Source organism: Lepidochelys kempii, chromosome 5, assembly GCF_965140285.1.
Source record: "Lepidochelys kempii isolate rLepKem1 chromosome 5, rLepKem1.hap1, whole genome shotgun sequence".
NCBI lineage: Eukaryota > Metazoa > Chordata > Testudines > Cheloniidae > Lepidochelys > Lepidochelys kempii.
Genome location: NC_136384.1, coordinates 24,445,100 through 24,465,536, shown reverse-complemented (window position 1 = coordinate 24,465,536; position 20,437 = coordinate 24,445,100). Strand labels below are relative to the sequence as shown.

The window sequence follows — 20,437 nt, the reverse complement described above, 5'->3', positions numbered from 1 at the left end:
CATCTTTATTTACATTTAAACACCAGAATTTGTTACAGGGAACTTCTCCTGAATCATTCCATCTAGATTCAAGTCAGTTTCAAATTGGACCATAAAAGGGTTAAGATTTAAGATATCTGAATGAGCTATAGAGACCTGATTCTGTATTCCTTACTAACTGCAGTCAATGGGCGTTTGGGGTACTTAAGAAATACTGGACCAGATCTGTTATTAAGATGTATTCCTGGCTAAAATGTATCCAAAAGGAGCATTGAGCTGCTTGCTTCCAAAGTTAGGCATTTGTTTTTAAAGCAAAGTGTCTTTATTTGTGGTGTGCATCTTCTGTTCTGGTGCTGTTCCTATCCATGTCCCATGTTAAGTGCTAAGCCACATGAATCCCTCTGTTAATGCAATATTATTACACAATCCCACAGCAAGGGATCGTTGCCAGATATTTTTTCTAAAAAGTATGGTACGGTTCTGACCAACACCATTTAGTCAAATGTGTTATTGACTTCATCACACAGCGAAGTACCAGCAAACAGCATGAGGTGACAACCCTGTGCGTGTTGCTCAGTTTTTGATGTGAGTGCTCGGGTGCTTTTGTATTGACATGCCACCTTGATGCATTCTTTTATGTTTTTCGACTCTGCCAAGCGTTTCCCATAATGTTATTTGTGGCGGTTCAGTGATGAGACAGAACACAGCTTTATGCAAGCAGACAGGCTGGTCAGCGGAGATGGGCTGTTCTGCCCCCCCGCCTTCCACCTTCTCCTTTTATTATATTTCTCCCCCTAAGCATTACACACTGCTACACAAAGGAATGTATGACGTTAATTCATATACTTAGTTACCATCCTCTATCTACTACAATCCTGGTTCTCAGGCCTTGAGCCCAGGCTAAAAAAGCCTCCCACAGTTGCTGTCCAAACAATCAAGTTCTCATGGTTCATATCTAGCCCTTGTCCTTGGATAGAGCAATGTGTGCATTGCTTCTAGGAAACAGTCAGGGTGTGCCCCGCCTGCTTCCAGGTGGAATAGCTAAACATTAACCCTTCATCTCCCCGTTTTTTATTTATTGATAGTTGGCCATCTCATGGTAGCCATCAATTTGTTTTGTCATGCTATTTAACTCCCAGACAGACAAGGACATAACCTGGGGAGCTTTCCAGGGCAAAATTTTACAAAGTCTTAACAAGGAAGGAATACATTGTACACAGCAGCAGCAAAAAAATAAGCCCAATGATTACAAACACAAAATAACCAAAAGCTTAACATCTGCAATATAATCATCTAAAAGGGGTACACTTCTTTTACTACAATTGTGACCAGCAAAAGGCAATATAAGTGTCATTCTACTAAGACAGCAAAGGGTGCCATCACTTAAATTTGCAGGAATATAATTAAAGGTGCATGAACCACAAGTAAAAACCCATCCTGATGGTAGGATGATATGGCCATAATTATATGAAACATTAACAGCATGGGAACAATTTAAAAGGGGTTGAGAAATTTTTTGACAGCCCAAGGGCACCTTTGTACTAGTGCAGTTAACTACACGCGCACAGGTGACATTGTGAGCCCCGGCCGGGTACGGTGTGTGGAGGGATATAGCCGTGGGAGGCAGAGTATAGTTGGCCGGGCCCCAATTAGCCATGCTAGAGTACTGGGAGGAAAGATTAGCATAAGCAGAGAACAGTGTCTTATTCTCCATCTCCTCAGGATGATGACATACTGGAATAAGGCATGTACCTAACAAATCTCCGGCTGCTACAAAATTAAATAAACAAAAGTGGGTAACATTTGCTATTGAAGCCAATCTTTCCCATATGTTATATGTCATTCGGGCTTGTAACGGGGGAGGCGCCTCCGAGCCAACCCCTACAGGAAATAGCAGGCACAAAAGGCACACAATCATCACAGAATTAGCAGTGATTTGGGCGAGAATCGCCACAAACAAAGTCTCAGGAGTCTTTGGCTGTTGATCTGCTGCCAGTCTTCGTTGAGCCGTGGCGACCAATGCTTTTACTGCTCCCCATGTCACGGGCTGGCTTGGGACGCTACGCTTCCTCCGTTTCCGTCCCGCCGTTGTCGACTCGGGGGGCAACGCGGTCTCCTCCAAGGTCAGCTGAAACTCTGGTATGGGATTCGACAGTCCCTGGTGCCACGCCATGTTGTTTAAGTGCCGGTCGCACACACCGAGCTGGAACCCACAATGGTCCTGCAGGGAGAGACACAGCAGCATATCCCCGACCCCAAGTGATTAGAGGTACTGGGCCCAGCCACTGTGGATCGGGCAGCTGACGGTAAAAGACACGCGGTCTTTCCAGTACCTCAGATTTGTGAAAATGCCGATCCGCAGGGGTCTGCTGATCTGCATTCAGTGTTAAATTATTTAAAGTGAACAAAAGGATATGCAATTGTTGCTGAATGTCTCCTAAGGTTCGGAGACGCAGCTCCCCTTGTTTTAATTGTTTGTCGAGCAAGGTTTTTAGCGTGCGATTTGCACGTTCAACAATGGCTTGGCCCATGGAATTGTAAGGGATCCTGTGTGTGAGACGGACGTCCCATTGGACACAAAAGGTGGAAAGGGTTGTGGAGCAGTAGGCTGGGGCATTATCTATTTTTATCTGGCTCGGGCGACCCATAACAGCAAAACAGGCTAGCAAATGGTGAACAACTTTGGGAGTGGCTTCCCCACGCTGTGGGGTTGCCCAGAGGAATGCTGAATAGGTATCAATGGAAACATGTAAAAACGAATAGGGGCAGAATTGTGGCACGTGGTTGACATCCATTTGCCACAGCTGATTCGCTGCGGTACCTCTGGGGTTAATGGCATAAAAAAGGGTAGGGGCAGCAGCGGCACGGTGGGGGCAAGAACGAACAATAGAACGTGCATGATCAGCAGGAATATGAAACTGTCGGGCCAAAACAGAGGCAGACTGATGAAAAAAGGAATGGCTTTCAATGGGGTCAGAAAAAAGGGAATTTACCTGACCACGTAACGCGCAATCGGCGCGCGCATTGCCCTCTGTAAGCAGTCCAGGCAGAGGGGTATGACTGCGAATATGAGCAACAAAATAAGGGAAATTACGAGTGGTGAGGAGATACTGTAAGGACAAAAACAGGTGGAGGAGGTCCGCATCAACCTGAGGGGTAATAAGGGCAAGGGGTAAATGATCAATTACCTGATAAACATAATGCGTGTCCACGATCAAATTAAAGGGACAATCAGCAAAAAGTTAAAAGGCCAAAATAACAGCAGCTAATTCCAAGGACTAGTAAAGCTCTCCAAGCGCTGTGCATGCAAATATTATTGTACAAGTGAATGAAGCGCTTTCAGCTTTTCTAGGGGGAGGGGCCACTGGTCAATCCATACGGGCTCTAAGGATTGCCATACTAATGGTAATGCGGATGGCAAGGTGGGTGAGGGAGGATTTCGGGCCATTATATATTAATATCGAGGGTGGTGTCCAGCTTTGTAAGTAAGTCACGGCCCCAAATATTGAGGTGGACAGGGAGTACAAAAAGGCGGATTGTAGCAAGGGCACGGCCTCCTGGTTTGGAGACCGTGACCCAAGACAAACTTTGGCACCCGGGTTTGCTACCCCCGATCCCCCACAACTCTTTAGAAGGAACTGTTGGCCAACCGACCCGCCACTCCGAATCACGAATCACCGTAACGTCAGCTCCAGTGTCCACCAGCCCTGTAAAAGGAACATTATTTAAGAGAAGTGTTAACTGAGGTTTCGAGGGGCAGACCGACATTGTTAGAGCAACAAGTGGAGAGGATGTGTTGTGAGATGGCGACTGAGCCAGAGTCAATCCAAAGCTGCCTCCGCCCTGGGCTCGATCCTCTGCAGCTGGCACCTGATAGGGGACTAAAATCAATTGCGCAATTGACCGTCCACGCGGGAGCAACTGCGGAAGATGGGTCCACACCTGAACCTTAATAACGCTGTTGTAATCGGCGTCAATGACCCCTGGGATGACAAAAAAGCCCTGTTTCCCAGCATGTGAGCAAGGGAGAACCAGACCCACAAATCCGGCAGGGAGAGGTCCCGTCACCTGGGTAGGTATGGCGCAAACCTCCCCCGGCAACTGAAAATCAGCGTCCTCCTGCATAATCAAATCAAGCCCTGCACTTCCGGCAGTCGCTGCCTTCATGGAGTCTATGGGTTTTAAAGCAGAGGAACAGTTGTCTGAGTGGGAAACACCCCTGTTTGGCCCTGGGTTAGGGGGGAACCCGTCGTGCGGTTTCCCGACCCGCTACGACACTGATTAGCCCAGTGATAGCCCTTCCGACACTTGGGGCACTTCTTTGAGGGGCGGGCGGGTGCCGTCGATGAGCGGCACTCCCGCTGAAAGTGACCCTCCTTACCACAGCGATAACAACGCTTCCCATCCTTCCTGCTTTTCCGCAGGGCGGCAGCCAGAACCCCAGCTTTATGTGCTTGAGTGCCGATGTTTTGGCATGCCCGCAGCATGTCCGACAGCTCTAGAATTCCAGAGGCTTGCGCTGCCTGGAGAGCATGGTGGCAATCCTCGTTCGCATTTTCAACCGCCATTTTTAACAGGATCTCCTGAGCTGCCGCAGGGTTATCCACCTGTCGGAGGATAGCCTCCTGCAATCTGTTGGTAAAATCCATAAAGGACTCTGATGCACCCTGATGGATACTGGCAAAGCTTTTGGTAGGCTTGCCTGAATCCGGGACCTTCCGGAAAGCATGCTGGGCACAGGTGGAAATAATGGGGAAGACGGCCTGAGGGAGTTGAGACTGCATCTGAACAGTAGCAAACAGGCCCTCCCCTGCCAAATGCTCATAAATGACACCTTGCTCTCTATATACCTGGGCTTGGCATTCCGCCATCTGCCAATACTCACTAAGCCAAATAACATACTGACTGGGCGTCAGCATCATGCGCAACAGCGCCTTCCAATCTTCAGGGACCAGGGTGTACCCAGTACCTAGCCCTTCAAGGAGACCACGTACATACGTGCTAGTGAGGCCGAACTCGCGAATCACTTTCTTTACATCTCTGATCACCGAATAAGGCAAACGGACCCAGTTTGCAACCTGGTTGCCCTGGCCATCATCCTGCCAGGTCACCGGACAAACTGAGACCAGATCAGCAAGCTCCTCTGCTGTAAGATCTGAGCGAGTCTTCGCTGCATGAACCATTTGTTGCACCAGCGAAAGCCGCTGAGCAGACGCGGACGACCCTCCGGGGGGCCCCGGAACATGGGGCACCACGGTGGGATGGTGATCACACACCAGCTCCGATGGGGAAGGCCAGGGAGGCGGTGGTAATAGAGGCACTGGGGGCAAAGCAGGGGGAGGGATGGCTGCAGGAGCAGACGGGCGTGGCGAGATCACCAGCCTCGCGAGGGAGGGCCTGTCCGAGGCGACACGCTGTATCGTGTCGCGGCAGAGGTGCCAGGCATGTAAAGCCTGCACGGGCGCCTGAGGCTCTTCGTGCAATGTCTGGCCCAACCGCTCCCAGTCCGCTAGCTTAAGGGTTCCGGCTTCAGGATACCACGGGCACTTGGCACGCACCTCCTGTAGCAGGAGAGTAAGTGCTCGAGCCAGGCAGTCATGCTGAGCCTTACGCAGCAAATACTGCAGCTCATTGTGGTGTTGCACTTGCAAAGCAGAGAGGGAGCTTCCCATACTTACCACAACGAAAAATACTCACCGGGATCCACGAAGCGGATGAGTGACGCGTCTGAAACCCTTGCCGGGCGAGGTGAGTGCTGAGGGCCCCACGTTTGGGTGCCAGTTGTGGCGGTTCAATGACAAGACAGCACAGAGCTTTATGCAAGCAGACAGGCTGGTCAGCGGAGATGGGCTGTTCTGCCCCCCCGCCTTCCACCTTCTCCTTTTATTATATTTCTCCCCCTAAGCATTACACACTGCTACACAAAGGAATGTATGACGTTAATTCATATACTTAGTTACCATCCTCTATCTACTACAATCCTGGTTCTCAGGCCTTGAGCCCAGGCTAAAAAAGCCTCCCACAGTTGCTGTCCAAACAATCAAGTTCTCATGGTTCATATCTAGCCCTTGTCCTTGGATAGAGCAATGTGTGCATTGCTTCTAGGAAACAGTCAGGGTGTGCCCCGCCTGCTTCCAGGTGGAATAGCTAAACGTTAACCCTTCAGTTATTAATCTCTCTTTCACTCTCCCTGTCATTGTGGCGAGGTGTGCAACCCCACACGAGGCCGAGCAGCTTGTTGGCCTGCACCTCGGAGACAGTCAAGGCCTGAAAAGCTAACTGATGATGGATCCCAGCTGGGCAGAAGAGGGCTGCAAGGAAAGTAGCATGCTGTCTCTCCCTGGGAAAAGGGAGGTGTGTCTGGAGCTATAGTGTCTGGCAAGAAGCCAAAGAAAGGAGTAATCTAGTTACTCCCTGGGAGGAGGGAGTTTGGGCCGGCAGACCCAGAGGAGGGGGCTAGAGGATAGAGAAGGGAAGAAGGAATGAATCTATGGAAATAGCAAGAGGGTTTGGGAGCAAGCAGCCTGGAGTTACTTGACAGAGGGTCCCTGAACTGGAACCCGGAGTAGGGGATGAGCCTGGGTTCCCTGCCAGCCACAGAGAAAGTAGTGTAGGACCTGGCCTTGGAGCAGAAGACTGTCTAGAATGGCATGTGGGCAGCTGACTCAGTGGGACTTTGATACCCCGGAAAGGGAAGACTATACAGGGAACTGGCCAGAGGGCTGAGACATGAAGAGGGAGAGCTGCGAGTCTGGAGAGCAAGGGGTGGAGGATGCAGTGTGAACAATTGTCGGAAGGAGGGCATCTGACCTGAGTGGAGCTAATCCCCTGACCTAGCCACAGGGAAGCACCCAACAGTAAGCCCTTGGAGGTCAACTATCAAATGTGTTTCCTTGCTGACATTTGGGATTTCAGTGAAGACTCATACTGGCGAATTCCAGTCTCCATCCTTGGGCATCTGCATGGTGTACCCCCCCCCACCAACATTGTTCTCATCCCTTCTGACAGCAAAGCTCAGGACAGACTCCCCTGTTGCATTGCTGCCTGTTAATCTCTCTCCCTTATTACCTCTGCTGTTTGACTATGAAGAGAGAGCACTAAATACCAGTGGAATCAGGCTCAGGGGCTCAAAGGGTGGCTTGTTAGCTCTGCAGCATGCTCTCCCCTCCGATCTGATCTTGCTGAAGCCCATTTACCAATACTATGTTGCATTTGAGCTCCCATAGTCAGGGATTGGACAGAAACTAAAACACATCCCTTGCTTCTTTAAGACTCCAGAATAATATTCCTGCTGAAGCATCTCCTACAGAAAAAGGCATCCTCCCAGAAATACAAATATTCTGATTAGAAAAATGGAAATATTCCAGGTGTGTGCATCTTATGGAAAAAAACTTTTAAATGGCACCAAAACCAATCTTAAATATTACAGGTCCTAAGCAGGAAACAAAGGTTTGCTTCAGTGCTTTGAAAATGTCACAGATATTAAACACGTTCACTGTAGAACCATTCATTTCAAGGGTTCCACCAATTCTGTCCTTTTAATTTTATTTCAATGCATGGACCAAATTATAAATAGGATCAGTTATTGCATTTAATAGCAGACTGATGGGTGCTTTTAACTGAATAACATGGGCTATGAAGTTAGGAAGACATTGAGCTTGGTACTGGTCTTCCAGTTTTACCCTGATATAAATAGGATCCAATATATACAGATCTGATGTGGAGTATAACCAAATAGAGTGAGAGTGTGTGTGTGTAGGTGTGTATGTGTGTGTGTGTGTGTAGGCGTGTGTAGGCAGGCACCCTGTTCAGGTGTTTGTCTAACCCAGTTGTTCTCAACCCATGATCTGTGGGCTACTTGTGGCCCAATCATCACATAACTGCGACCCATGTGACATCCTCAGGGCCATACAGGTAGAATATGTATTTACACCTGAGGGAATTCTGTGCCACTGTGCATGTGCAGAATTCATGACCAGTGCAGAATTTTTTTTCCACAGAAAATACATTCTACCTGAGAAATGCTGCAGTTCTGCCTTTCACCCACTAGAGGCCTTTGTGGCACCAGAACAGCTAGCAACTGCCTGCATTCATCAGAGCACCCTACCCATTGAGCCAGGTTAGAACAGACAGAATGGGGCACACGAGGCTGCTGGGGGTCACAGACTGGGGTTCAGAGTGGCTAGTTGGGGGGATAGACTAGGGCTTGGGCTCAGGAGCTAGTGGACTGACAGAATTGAGCCAGGGGCTGAATGGGAGGGGTGCTGCAGGGCCACATCGGGCACGGGGGAGGGAGCTGCAGGGACACATGGGGAAGAGGGGCAGATGTGTCCAACTGAATGGGAGAGGTTCGGGATCAGCAAGTGTCTGCATGGGGGAGGCTCCACAATTCCCTAACAATCCCCCCCCCAAAAAATGTCTGTTCTATACTGCTCCCACACACCCTCTAGGTTCACTTCCAGGCTCCTTTCCTCTCCCTCAGCTCCTCTGTTACTCCAACTCCCCCAAGCCTTTGCACTGCTTCTGAGGGGTGCAAGAAATACATTCCTGTATTGCAAAAAGAACAGGAGGACTTGTGGCACCTTAGCGACTAACAAATTTATTAGAGCATAAGCTTTCATGGGCTACAGTTCACTTCATCGGATGCATAGAATGGAACATATAGTAAGAAGATATATATCTATATCTATATATATACACACATGCAGATAAGTTGGAAGTTGCCATACAAACTGAGAGAGGCTAATTAGTTAAGATGAGCTATTATCAGCAGGAGAAAAAAAACGTTTGAAGTGATAATCAAGATGGTCCATTTAGACGGTTGACAAGAAGGTGTGAGGATACTTAACTTTAGGGAAATAGATTCAATATGTGTAATGACCCAGTCACTCCCAGTCTCTATTCAAACCCAAGTTAATGGTATCTAGTTTGCATATTAATTCAAGCTCAGCAGTTTCTCATTGGAGTCTGTTTTTGAAGCTTTTCTGTTGCGAAATTGACAGCCTTAAATCTTTTACTGAGTGGCCAGAGAGGTTGAAGTGTTCTCCTACTGGTTTTTGAATGTTATGATTCCTGATGTCAGATTTGTGTCCATTTATTCTTTTGCGTAGATACTGTCCGGTTTGGCCAATGTACATGGCAGAGGGGCATTGCTGGCACATGATGGCATATATCACATTGGTAGATGTGCAGGTGAACAAGCCCCTGATGGTGTGGCTGATGTGGTTAGGTCCTATGATGGTTTCCCTTGAATAGACATGTGGACAGAGTTTGCAACAGGGTTTGCTGCAAGGATAGGTTCCTGGGTTAGTGTTCTTGTTGTGTGGTGTGTAGTTGCTGGTGAGTATTTGCTTCAGGTTGGGGGGCTGTCTGTAAGTGAGGATTGGCCTATCTCCCAAGGTCTGTACTGTTACAGACATATTTGCTGACAGGTATTTTGAAATAAATTACCAAAATAATTGAAGCTGGCATAATTGTATTTTGACAAATAAAATATGCAGAATTTTAAAATATTCTGGGCAGAATTGTTGTTTTTTTGCTGCAGAATTTTTATTTTTTTGCACAGAATTCCCCCCAGGAATAATATATAGTGTGGATGCATATGCGGCCCACAATGGTAAATAAGCTGAAAAGCACTGGTCTAACCTGTTACTGTAAACCTCCAATGATGGGAATTCCGTGATCTCTGTTGGCAACCTATTTCAGTACTTAACTATTCTTAGAAAGTTTTTCCTCACATCTAACCTAAATATCCTGTGCTGCAGATTAAGCCCATTACTTCTTGTCCTACCTTCAGTGGACATGGAAAACAATTGATCAGCATCCTCTTTATAGCAGCTCTGAACAGACGGTGTTTGAAGACTGTTATCAGGTCCTTCCTCCATCCCTCAGTCTTCTTTTCTCAACATGGGCTAAACATGTCCAGTCCTTTTCAAATTTGTCTTTGCAGCCATGTTATCTAAGCCTTTTATCATTTTTGTTGCTCTCCTCTGGACTCTCCAATTTGTTCACATCTTTCCTGAAGTGTGGCATCCAAAACTGGACACACTGCTACAGCTGAGGTCTCACCAGGGCCAACCAGAGTGGGACAATTACCTTCCAGGTCTTAGATACTACACTCCTGTTACTACATCCTGGAATGGTATTTGCCTTTTTTGCAACAGTAAAATATTGACTCATATTCAATTCGTGATCCACTATAACCTCCAGATCCTCTTCAGTAGTATTATCATCTAAACCAGTTATTCCCCATGTTGTATTTGTACACCTGATTTTTTTCTTCCCAAATTAAATACTTTATTGAATTTCATTGTTGATGTCAGACCAGTTCTTCACATAGCACTTTTTATCCTTAGACCTCAAAGCACTTTACCAAGGTCAGTATCATTATCCCCATTTTTCAGATGGAGAAACTGAGGCATAGAAAGGGGAAGGGAGTTACCCAAGGTCCCCCTGCAGACCAGTGGCAGAGCTAGGAATAGAACCCAGGTCTCCTTAGTCCTAGTGCCCAGCTTGATCCACTAGAATACAGTGCATGCTGTGATGAGCAACTACCCCAGCCTCAATGGGAATAGCGATGGCCTAAATGAATCAGTGCACAAAACAAGGGTTAGCCTTGTTAATTTTCTAGGCTGACCCTTCATCTCCTTTTTCTTTCCCTCAGGAAATACTATTTTATTTCCTGTTTCACAGACTAGCATGGGACTTAAATCAAAAAATGCAAAATAAGGATATTTATTTGCTTGCTTAGAAGTGCTTTACAGAATTAGTAATGTCATGCTCATCATCCCAATTTACATCCTATTTTTCATAATCCCATTTGGTTCCCTTGAAAACAAGCAACTCAAGCAGCTTGTGTGAAATGCTTTCTCCTTGATTAGATGTGCAGCTCAGAAAGCAAACAGAAAGTCTTGACTTTGGCAATGCTTGCAGAAAAATCACACTATCTCCCCAGCATTGATCCCTTCAGTCTTGTCAAAAGATGTTGGGGGAACAGTGGTTGTCAAGAGGAGACCTAGTGAGCGTATGCTTGGTGTTCCCTAACTATTGTAGGTGGCTAGCTCAGTGGAGGAAAAGGATGATGGCATTTGCTGTAAAACTACTTTGAGTGGCCTTTCTCAGTTTAAAGCTATCAAATACCACACACTTCTCCCCCCTAAGTTTCTGGAAATTTTCATTTCTCAGTACCTAACTGGTGCTTCTATGTGTACCCATGGAGCAAAAATTTTGAAACAGTCCTCCCAGCCTAAACTATTAAACTTTTCTTAACTCTGCAGCTCACTACAATGTAACCAGTATAGTACATAATTTTTTAGTTATTTTTATATGGATCTCCCTAATTTTTTCTTTAGGAGAATTAAATCCTCCCCCATATATTAACATCTCCCTTGTGTAGTAACTATATTGGTTCTACGCCCTTGTAGGGGCATTAAAACAAGTTAACATCTATGAAGAAAGGCACAGGTCTGCTCCCTGTGTGTCTTCAGAGTAATCAATGCTGCCTGTAGTGGGAAAAATAAATGCTTACGGCTTTCCACTTTTGTTAGCCTGGCAGAACTGACACAGATAGATCTGGTTTGTCACATTCAAGACAGGAGATCTTGTCTAAAAATTACCTTTTTGTGGGCACAATTATTTGTGAGCACAAGACTGTGCCTCTATAATGGGAGGCTGGGCTGTAGCTCTCTTAAAAATCAGGCGAATTCCTCCCACCCCAAAGCCTGAATGCTTGGTTGGTCTCCAGTGTCCAATGAAACAATACTTCTTAAGAATGTTGTGAATAGCTTCCCTTATCAGCTTCTAGCTTGATAAGTGTCCCACTCCCTTTTGTCCAATTCTGAAGGTTCACTATAAATATACATCATCCAAGTCAAGAAAACCATGTGCCCCTTTCTGGTTTTAGAGTTCTTTGGCTAGCATCTCATGGTATAAAGCTGCAAATATGCTCAGAAAAATCTCTTCTTCATATGTCTGAGTCTTAAAAACCCAGTCACAAAGAGGAATTTTTGAGTTATCAGACACCAGAGATTTTAAAATAGTGCCTTTCCACTGGAAAGTAATAAACTAACCTTCCCGGCTGGCAAGCTGTCTTTCCCTATTTAGTGCCTCTGTCCTCTCTTTCACCTTCTATCCCCTAGCTAGCTTAAGATATTTTCCTGATATTTTGCCCAGGTAGCAGCTACGTATCACATTGGTCCTGAGTCTGCAATTGTTACTCCAGCAAAAGAAGTAGCTGGCTGAAGTTAGCATCGAGTACACAATAAGCTAAACGTACTTCTAGCAACTGAATGTTACTGATAAAAAAGTAAGACAGCAAGCCACATGCAGGGAACCCCCTAAACCTGTTCAAAGCCTCACTGAAGTCAATGCACTTCATGTGGGTGCAGGGATCTGCATTGACTTCATTGGGGTTGTACATGAGCACAGAGACCTCACTGCAGAGTCAGGGCCTAAGTTTTGAATTTCAGAAAAACATTCAGGGTATTGCCAAACTCAAGCATTCAAAAATCTTGAATCAGGTCTCAAAAAATCATGAGATTTGCTTAGAAATCATGTGAATTTTTTTTAAAAAAAATATATTGTGGGTTCTTTTCATTTTCTGCTTTCTCAGCCTTTAGGGGAGTTATATTTTCATAATATTCTCCACAACCATCAGGGCTAATTTTGTGTGCGCATGTGTCTGAGATTCTCTTAACTCTAGGAGCTGGAGTTTTAAGAGAAACACCGAATAATGGGAGGCTTGCCATAAAATCGCAAGAGTTGGCAACAATATGTTTAGAAAAGACATAATTGTCTCTGTAGTGGGGCGAGCACCCTGCTCCTGGGAGAAAGGGGTTAAAACCAGCTCTGGGAAAGGGCTGCCCCGAGGAGCCAATCGGGGAAGGCAGGTAGCAGCCAGTCTGGGCCCAGCAGGGCTTGTATAAAGAGGGCTGTGAGTTAGGAGGAAAGCAGTCTTACTCCAGCCTTGGGGTGGGAAGGACTGGGCAGCCTGGGAGCACAGGGTACCTTCAACAGAGCAGTGCCGGGGAAGGCTGAGCAGGGGAACTCAGGCCTGGTGACCTCCCAGGTTGAGGCCTGACAGGAAGGCCTAAGGAGGTACTGGGGCTGAAGGGAAAGTCCAACCCTCTAGCCAATGATGAGTGGCCATTGCAGACTGCAGTGTGCCCCTGCATCTGGGCTAGATGAAGACTGGCAGTGGGTCACTAAAGTGAGGTGGGCTCAGGGGAGTGGGGTTCCCTGGCTGAGGGGCAGCACCCCAAGGTAAGGGGCACTGTGGTCTGGGAGGGATGTGGGGCCTATACATGATGGAGATAAAGGGACTGCAGAGGGGAGGCAACAGAGGGCGATACACCGGCCTGTAGAGGGTGCTCCAGGGCTGAGAGAGCTAATTCCCAGATGCCTAGCAGGAGGTGCCGCACCGGTGAGTCAGTGATCTGCTACAGTCCCCAGGAGAAAGCACTTACACCTTTCATAGTAGAACCACACTACATATCTGTAAAATGAGTTAGACCTTTCCCTTTATGATTCCATATCACCTGTGCTCAAATTCCAAGACTTGTTTTTCATAATGACAGCTCTGAAACCTAGGATCCAAGAGGCTAACTAGGTTCTTTTCTTATACGTAATCACCTGCCATATAGGGGCAACAGGGAAAATTAGGGCCTTACTTTGAGTTGTGGAATCCCTATTGCCTTCAGATTAGGAACTCACTGACAGCTGTACAACCCACATCTCCATCACTGAGTTTGCACTGGTGTCACTGATTGGCACTTACTAAACAATTTTCTTGATGATGCAGAAGGAGAAATATAATCCCCGACTCCCTCTTAGCCTTGTCAGATCTGTGGGCCCTTATGTGTGGTTCCAGCTATGAGGCTGCTTCCATATCCAGTCTGAGAAATGTGTGCATATATGTACATGTTTATGAATTTAAGAATCCATTTATTTTCTTGCTTTGAATGTTCTAAGGAACATATCTTCTTGCAGTTGAGACATTGGACAGTGGTTAGAGAAAAGCAACAAGATATTTAATGCATTTTTACCGGTGCCGAGTCAAGGGAACTATTTAATCCACCAACCAGTCTTTTCTTGTAGAACTTGTTTTACCAGCCACCTCTGACACCTTGTGTGATGTAGAGAACTCTGACAGTGGAATTTTCATTATAACCAGATTGTCAATAATCCCCTTGATCTGGATCAGTAACAAAATCTCTCTTTAAGATGGAGGGAAATATCTCTTAGTAAAAGCTTTAAATCTAAGGTCCCAATCCAGCAAATGGTTCCTTGTGGATCAACTCTGCACCCATTTGAATTTAGTGGAGCCCCAGTGGCTGTAGGAGTGTCTGCACAGGGAATTACTTGGAGGATCAAGGCCTAAAGGAGACAATAATGATGTAAGGAGTGGGGACAAGGGAACAACTAGATTTTGTTCCTGATGGAGAGAGTGCCAACACATACTTGTGTCTTTAATATCCTGGGACTGACATGGCTACGACGACAGTGCATACAACGCATACTAGGAGAAAGTTAAGTAATGTCACTACCAGAGAAATACTTCAAAGGGAAGGTAGGAAATAAAATCTGAGGTCTTGGTTGCTCTAAAGTTTTGGCTAGTTATGTGCAGCCAGACTATTTAAGCATTTAAAGATACAGATATGTGCCTAGTGAGATTTCCAAAAGCACCTAAGCTAGCATTAAAATCAATGGGAGTTATACACCTAGGCATAAGAATGGCCATACTGGATCAGACCAATGGTCCATCTAGCTCAGTATCCTGTCTTCTGATAGTGGCCAATGCTTCAGAGAGAATAAACAGAGCAGGCAATCATTAAGCGATCCATCCCTGTCCTCCACTCCCAGCTTCTGGCAGACAGAGGCTAGGGACACTCAGAGCTTGAGGTTGCATTCCTGACCATCTTGGCTGAGTCATTGATAGACCTATCCTCCAGCAATGTACTTAATGCTTTTCTGAATCCTGTTATAGTTTTGGGCTTCACATTACCTGCCAATGAGTTCCACAGGTTGCCTGTCTGCTATGTGAAGAAGTACTTCCTTTTGCTTGTTTTTAATCTGCTGCCTATTAATTTCATTGCATGACCCCTGGTTCTTATATTATGTAGAGGAGTAAATATCACCTCTTTATTCACACCAGTCAAGATTTTATTGATCTCTTTCATATCTCCTCCTAGTCATCTCTTTTCCAAGCTGAAAAGTCCCAGTCTTTTTAATCTTTCTCATACAGAAGTTGTTCCAGATCCCTAATCATTTTTGTTGTCCTCTGTACCTTCTCCAATTTTAACATACCTTTTTTGAGATGGAGTGACCAGAACGGCACACAATATTCCAGGTGTGGATGTACCATAGACTTGTATAGAGGGACTATGATATTTCTGGTCTTACTATCTATCCCTTTCCTAATGGTTCCTAACATTCTGTTAGCTTTTTGACTGCTCCTGCACATAGAGCTATATAAACATTTTACTTTGATTCAAAAGAGGATTTTTGTTATAAATCCAAACATGGGCATTTGGAGGAAACCAGTCAGCTCTGCATTCATGCAATTATTTGAAGAATGTTGCTCAAACAACCTAAGAAAGAGCCCAAAGATGCTGTGCTGAAGATGTTTTTTCCCGTGTCGTGGAAGTTACAGATGGAATCCAGTCCCTCCTGAATCCAGTCCCTTTCACTACATATGCAGGATGATTCCCTACACATTCTAAAGTTCTGCCCTGCCTACAGTCCTAGTGATTGTACTCTTGGCACTTTCCTTGGGCAACAGTGTAATCTAGTTCACTGCTCTGAACAAAAACCAGATTGTTCTGAGCAGCTTCTACCCCATACTTGCTGTTTTATTCACTTACCATAGCTGAGGTCCCCACTCAGTCATCTCCAGGATCTTTGAATCCTTCGTCATCAATTTGTTCCTCCAAATAATTTTTGTTTCTTTCTGAACACTGCCCTATGTGTCTATCGCCCTGCTCAGGATTATAAGGCTACAATAGGTCTCAGCTGTCTTGAGACAGAATAATGGTGCTTTGGTTCAAATGCCTGACCCAGTTACAGCCTGTGCACAGGAGCAAGTCTTAATTCTATCCTGGACTTCATAGGCATGTACAGCATAGAATCATAGATTCGGGTTGGAAGAGAGCATGGGGCCAAATCCTGAAGGACTCTGTACCTCCTTAAGGACAGAGTAAAATTCCCATTGAAGTCAATGCAAGGTTTTCTGGACAAAAACTGAAGGCCTCATGCTCTAATCTGTGTCCATAATGGAGGAAAATTGCGCCCCCCCCATGCCATTTTATGTAATACCCTCGCTCCCCTCCCCCTTTCCACCCACTTCAGTGTCACAGGAGTGAATTTCAGAGGGAATGTTTGCTGTAGGCTAAACCCAAAGGTGAACAACAAACACTTGGGTCCTGGACTAAACTGCTGTGCAGTGTCTGGGGCATCCAATTTACAATTGTGTTAATTAGCTCAAGTTAATAACTAATAACAGCTTGAGTTACAACAGGAGCAAAACCTCTAGACTAGAAGAATCCATAGAGAGAAGGAAATTTTACCACTCTCATTTGCTCCTTCCCACCCCCACAGTACTCCTCTGTGTGCTCCCCTTGCACTTCCAGCTTCATGAGTTGTAGAGGTCAGACCAGCGGCAGAAGGGGGCTCCTCCAGATTCTCTCCTCCAAACCCACAGCAGAAAGAAATGCAAAGTAATTCCGCCTGACCTTGTGCTTTAGTCTCTCCCCTTTTCCCCCCTTAGCCCCGTAGAACTCCTTTTCTTCTAGGTTCCAAAGGCTGCTGTGTAGGGGGAACACCTAGAAGCATAGATCCTACAGGAGCTGGTGTGGGGCCAAGCATAGAATGGAGGCAACAACATCTGCATCCTGTCTTCTGTGAATCTCCTGAGATCAATGTGGATCTCATGGTCATGCTAAAGGAGTGGACCCCTCCATCCAGCAGAGGGACAAACCTGTCCCCCCAGATGAACGGATGAGTAGGAAACTCCACAAGCTGAAACTCCTGGAACTGGTCTTGTCCCTGTCATCCCCACCCATCATTCTCACATGGGTTAGCATGTATGAATTGTGACCAGAGGCATGTAATGATCTCTTGTGGCACATCTTATATACAGAGCCCAATGGAGGGAAGCATCTTTGGAAATCTAAAATCCACAGCAGCAGATATGAACAAAAATGGACACATGGAAACACTGCCAAGTACCTCTATATTCATATTTGTCTGTATTTGGGGAAAAAAAAACAGATGTCTCATTTTATGATAACCCTCTTTCCATTCCACTAGTGTCTCTGGAGGATATTAAACAGAAAATACTAGAAGCAAACATTTTGAAATCAGCAGGTCCAGATAACTTGCATCCGAAAGTTTTAAAAGTGCTGCCTGAGGTGCTCGCTGCACCGTTAATGTTGATTTTCAAGAAGACTTGAAGCCCTGGGGAAATTCTAGAAGACTACAGGAAAGGTAATGTGCCCATTTTAAAAAAGGTAAATGGGATAACCGAGATAATTATAAGCCTGTCAGCTTGATATTGATCCTGGGCAAGATAATGGGGCAGCTGGTAGGAGACTTGATTAACACCAAATTAAAGGAGGGTAAAGTAATTAATGCAAATCAACAGGGGTTTATGAAAATAGATCTTGTCAAACTAAGTTGATATGTTTTCTTAGCCCTATGCTAGTTAACATTTGTATCAATTACCAGGAAGAAAACATAAAATTGTCACCGATAAAGTTTGCAGATGACAGAAAATGTGGGGGAGTGGTCGGTAATGAAGAGGACAGGTCACTGATACAGAGTGATCAGGATTGCTTGGTAAATTGGGTGCAAGCAATGTGGTTTAATATGGTTAAGTGTAAATGTATACATCTAGGAACAAAGAATGTAGGCCATACTTACAGAATTGGGGACTCTATCCTGGCAAGCAGTGACTCTGAAAAAGATTTTGGGGTCAGGGTGGATAATCAGCTGACCATGACTTCCCAATGTGACGCTGTGGACAAAAAAGTTAATGCAAACCTGAGATGAATAAACAGGGGAAGCTTGAGCAGGAGTAGAGAGGCTCTTTTACCTTTGTATTTGGCACTGTTGTGACCACAGCTGGAATATTGTATACGGTTCTGGTACCCACAATTCAAGAAATAGATTGATAAATGGGAGAGGATTCAGAAAAGCGGCACAAGAATGATTAAAGGAGTAAAAAACATGCCTTATAGCTGTGGTTCTCAACCAGGGGTATGTGAGTAAGCAGAGGTCTTCCAGGGGGTACATCAATTCATCTAGATATTTGCTAGTTTTATAATAGACTACATAAAAAGCACTAGTGAAGTCAGTACAAGCTAAAATTTCATACAGACAATGACTTGTTTATACTGCTCTATGTACTATACACTGGTTTCAGAGTAGCAGCCGTGTTAGTCTGTATTCACAAAAAGAAAAGGAATGCATCCGATGAAGTGAGCTGTAGCTCAAGAAAGCTTATGCTCAAATAAATTGGTTAGTCTCTAAGGTGCCACAAGTACTCCTTTTCTTTATACTACACACTGAAATGTAAGTACAATATTTATATTCCAATTGATGTATTTTCTAATTGTATGGTAAAAATGAGAAAGTAAACAATTATTCAGTAATAGTGTGCTGTGACACTTTTATGTCTGATTTTGTAAGCAAGTAGTTTTTAAGTGAAGTGAAACTTGGGATACGCATGACAAATCAGACTCCTGAAAGGGGTACAGTAGTTTGGAAAGGTTGAGAACCACTGCCTTACAGTAATAGACTCAAGCAGTTCAATCTACTTAGCTTAGCAAAGAGAAGATAAACGGGTGGCTTGGCTGACTGCATCCTCTAAGTATCTACCTGGGGAACAATGATTGGATAATGGGCTCTTGAATCTAGCAGAGAAAGTTGTAACACACAATCTGAGGGCTGGAAATTTTGAAGCTAGACAAATTCAGACCGGAAATATGGTGTACATTTTTAACAGTGCGGTTAATTAACCATTGGAACAATTTATCAGGGTTCATGGCTGATTCATCATCAGTGACAATCTTTAAATCAAGATTGGATGTTTCTCTAACAGATGTGTTCTAGGAATGATTTTGGGGAAGTTCTATGCTCTACAGGAGGTCAGACCAGATGGTCACAATGGTGCCTTCTGGTCTTGGGCTCTGAATATTCAGCCCCTTTAAAATTGGCAGTGCAGTGGTTTCATTCCTTCTAAGCAATGGTCAGTTACAGATACAGTACCCCATTAACCACAAATGATCTACAACAGTGGCTGATGGTTGGACATAACATTTCACCGCTAGGGCAAAGTTTCTAGTTACAGGTAATAAAATAGAAAAAGCCGCTTCCCCTATTCAGCAGCCCCCAGTTCCCAAACATCAGTTACTCCTGTTCTTGTTTATCAAGGAGAATCATTTTGCTTTGGCAACAGGCTAAGAGAGGATGAAGTGCTGCAGTGAACGCCCCACAAACAGCCTTTTCTCTGGAGCTGTGCTAGAGCCAGAGCTACAGTTGCATTTACAGTGAGTTGTGCTTGGTGCCTCAGTTCAGTGCTAGGAGAGGGCAAACAAAGCCAGGTCCCCCCCAACCTGGGCTCTGTGGTGGCAGGTGGAAAGTCCTGGCTTGCTTCCCACACACCTCAGCCACCTCCTCTGCGCCTGGGAGATTGCAGTGAGGAGGCAAGGGACACCCCGACGGTGCCTGGACATGGCACCGCTCCAGCTGCAGTCTCACCACCCAGCGCTCCCGCAACCTCCTCATACGAAGTCCGCAAGCGCCCTCCACTTCCCAGGCGTCCTCGTCCCCCATTTAGCCCACCCGGCCCCTCCATGCACAGTAGCCTGGCCACATGGAGCCTCAGTCTCCATGGACACCCCGAAGGCTGGGCCTCTTGGCAAAGCTGAGGGGAGAGCTGCAATTTCATCCCCCATGGACCCTCCCTTCCCCCCACTTCTCCTAAGGCCAGAACATTCAGTCACTCCTCCACCGCTGGGACGGTCCCCAGAGCCCACCCCCCCCAGACACCCGCTCCACCGCTGGGACGGTCCCCAGAGCCCATAACCCACGGACACCCGCTCCACCGCTGGGACGGTCCCCAGAGCCCATAACCCACGGACACCCGCTCCACCGCTGGGACGGTCCCCAGAGCCCATCCCCCCCAGACACCCGCTCCACCGCTGGGACGGTCCCCAGAGCCCATAACCCACGGACACCCGCTCCACCGCTGGGACGGTCCCCAGAGCCCATAACCCACGGACACCCGCTCCACCGCTGGGACGGTCCCCAGAGCCCATCCCCCCCAGACACCCGCTCCACCGCTGGGACGGTCCCCAGAGCCCATCACCCACGGACACCCGCTCCACCGCTGGGACGGTCCCCAGAGCCCATCACCCACGGACACCCGCTCCACCGCTCCCAGGGCTGGGACACCCCCTGG

The 20,437-nt window shown here is 46.2% G+C and overlaps 1 protein-coding gene across 1 annotated transcript; it reads right to left on the bottom strand.

Annotated features, from left to right (window-relative positions):
• Positions 1–684: 684 nt before the first annotated feature.
• On the bottom strand, positions 685–5,824 carry LOC144930548 (uncharacterized). The gene is made up of 3 exons (XM_078852723.1): positions 5,677–5,824; positions 4,361–4,611; positions 685–2,200 (listed from the first exon to the last, which is right to left on the bottom strand). The coding sequence occupies exons 2-3, from the start codon at positions 4,382–4,384 to the stop codon at positions 1,226–1,228; spliced, it is 999 nt and encodes a 332-aa protein (XP_078708849.1). The 5' UTR covers positions 4,385–4,611; positions 5,677–5,824; the 3' UTR covers positions 685–1,225.
• Positions 5,825–20,437: the final 14,613 nt, after the last annotated feature.

What these genes read in the sequence shown, in the direction of transcription:
- LOC144930548 (XM_078852723.1), bottom strand. Translation starts at nt 4,384, where the DNA reads ATGGGAAGCGTTGTTATCGCTGTG. An exon ending in GAAGCGTTGTTATCGCTGTG is followed by an intron (nt 2,201 to 4,360) that starts GTAAGGAGGGTC and finishes CTCTCCCTGCAG; the next exon opens with GACCATTGTGGGTTCCAGCT.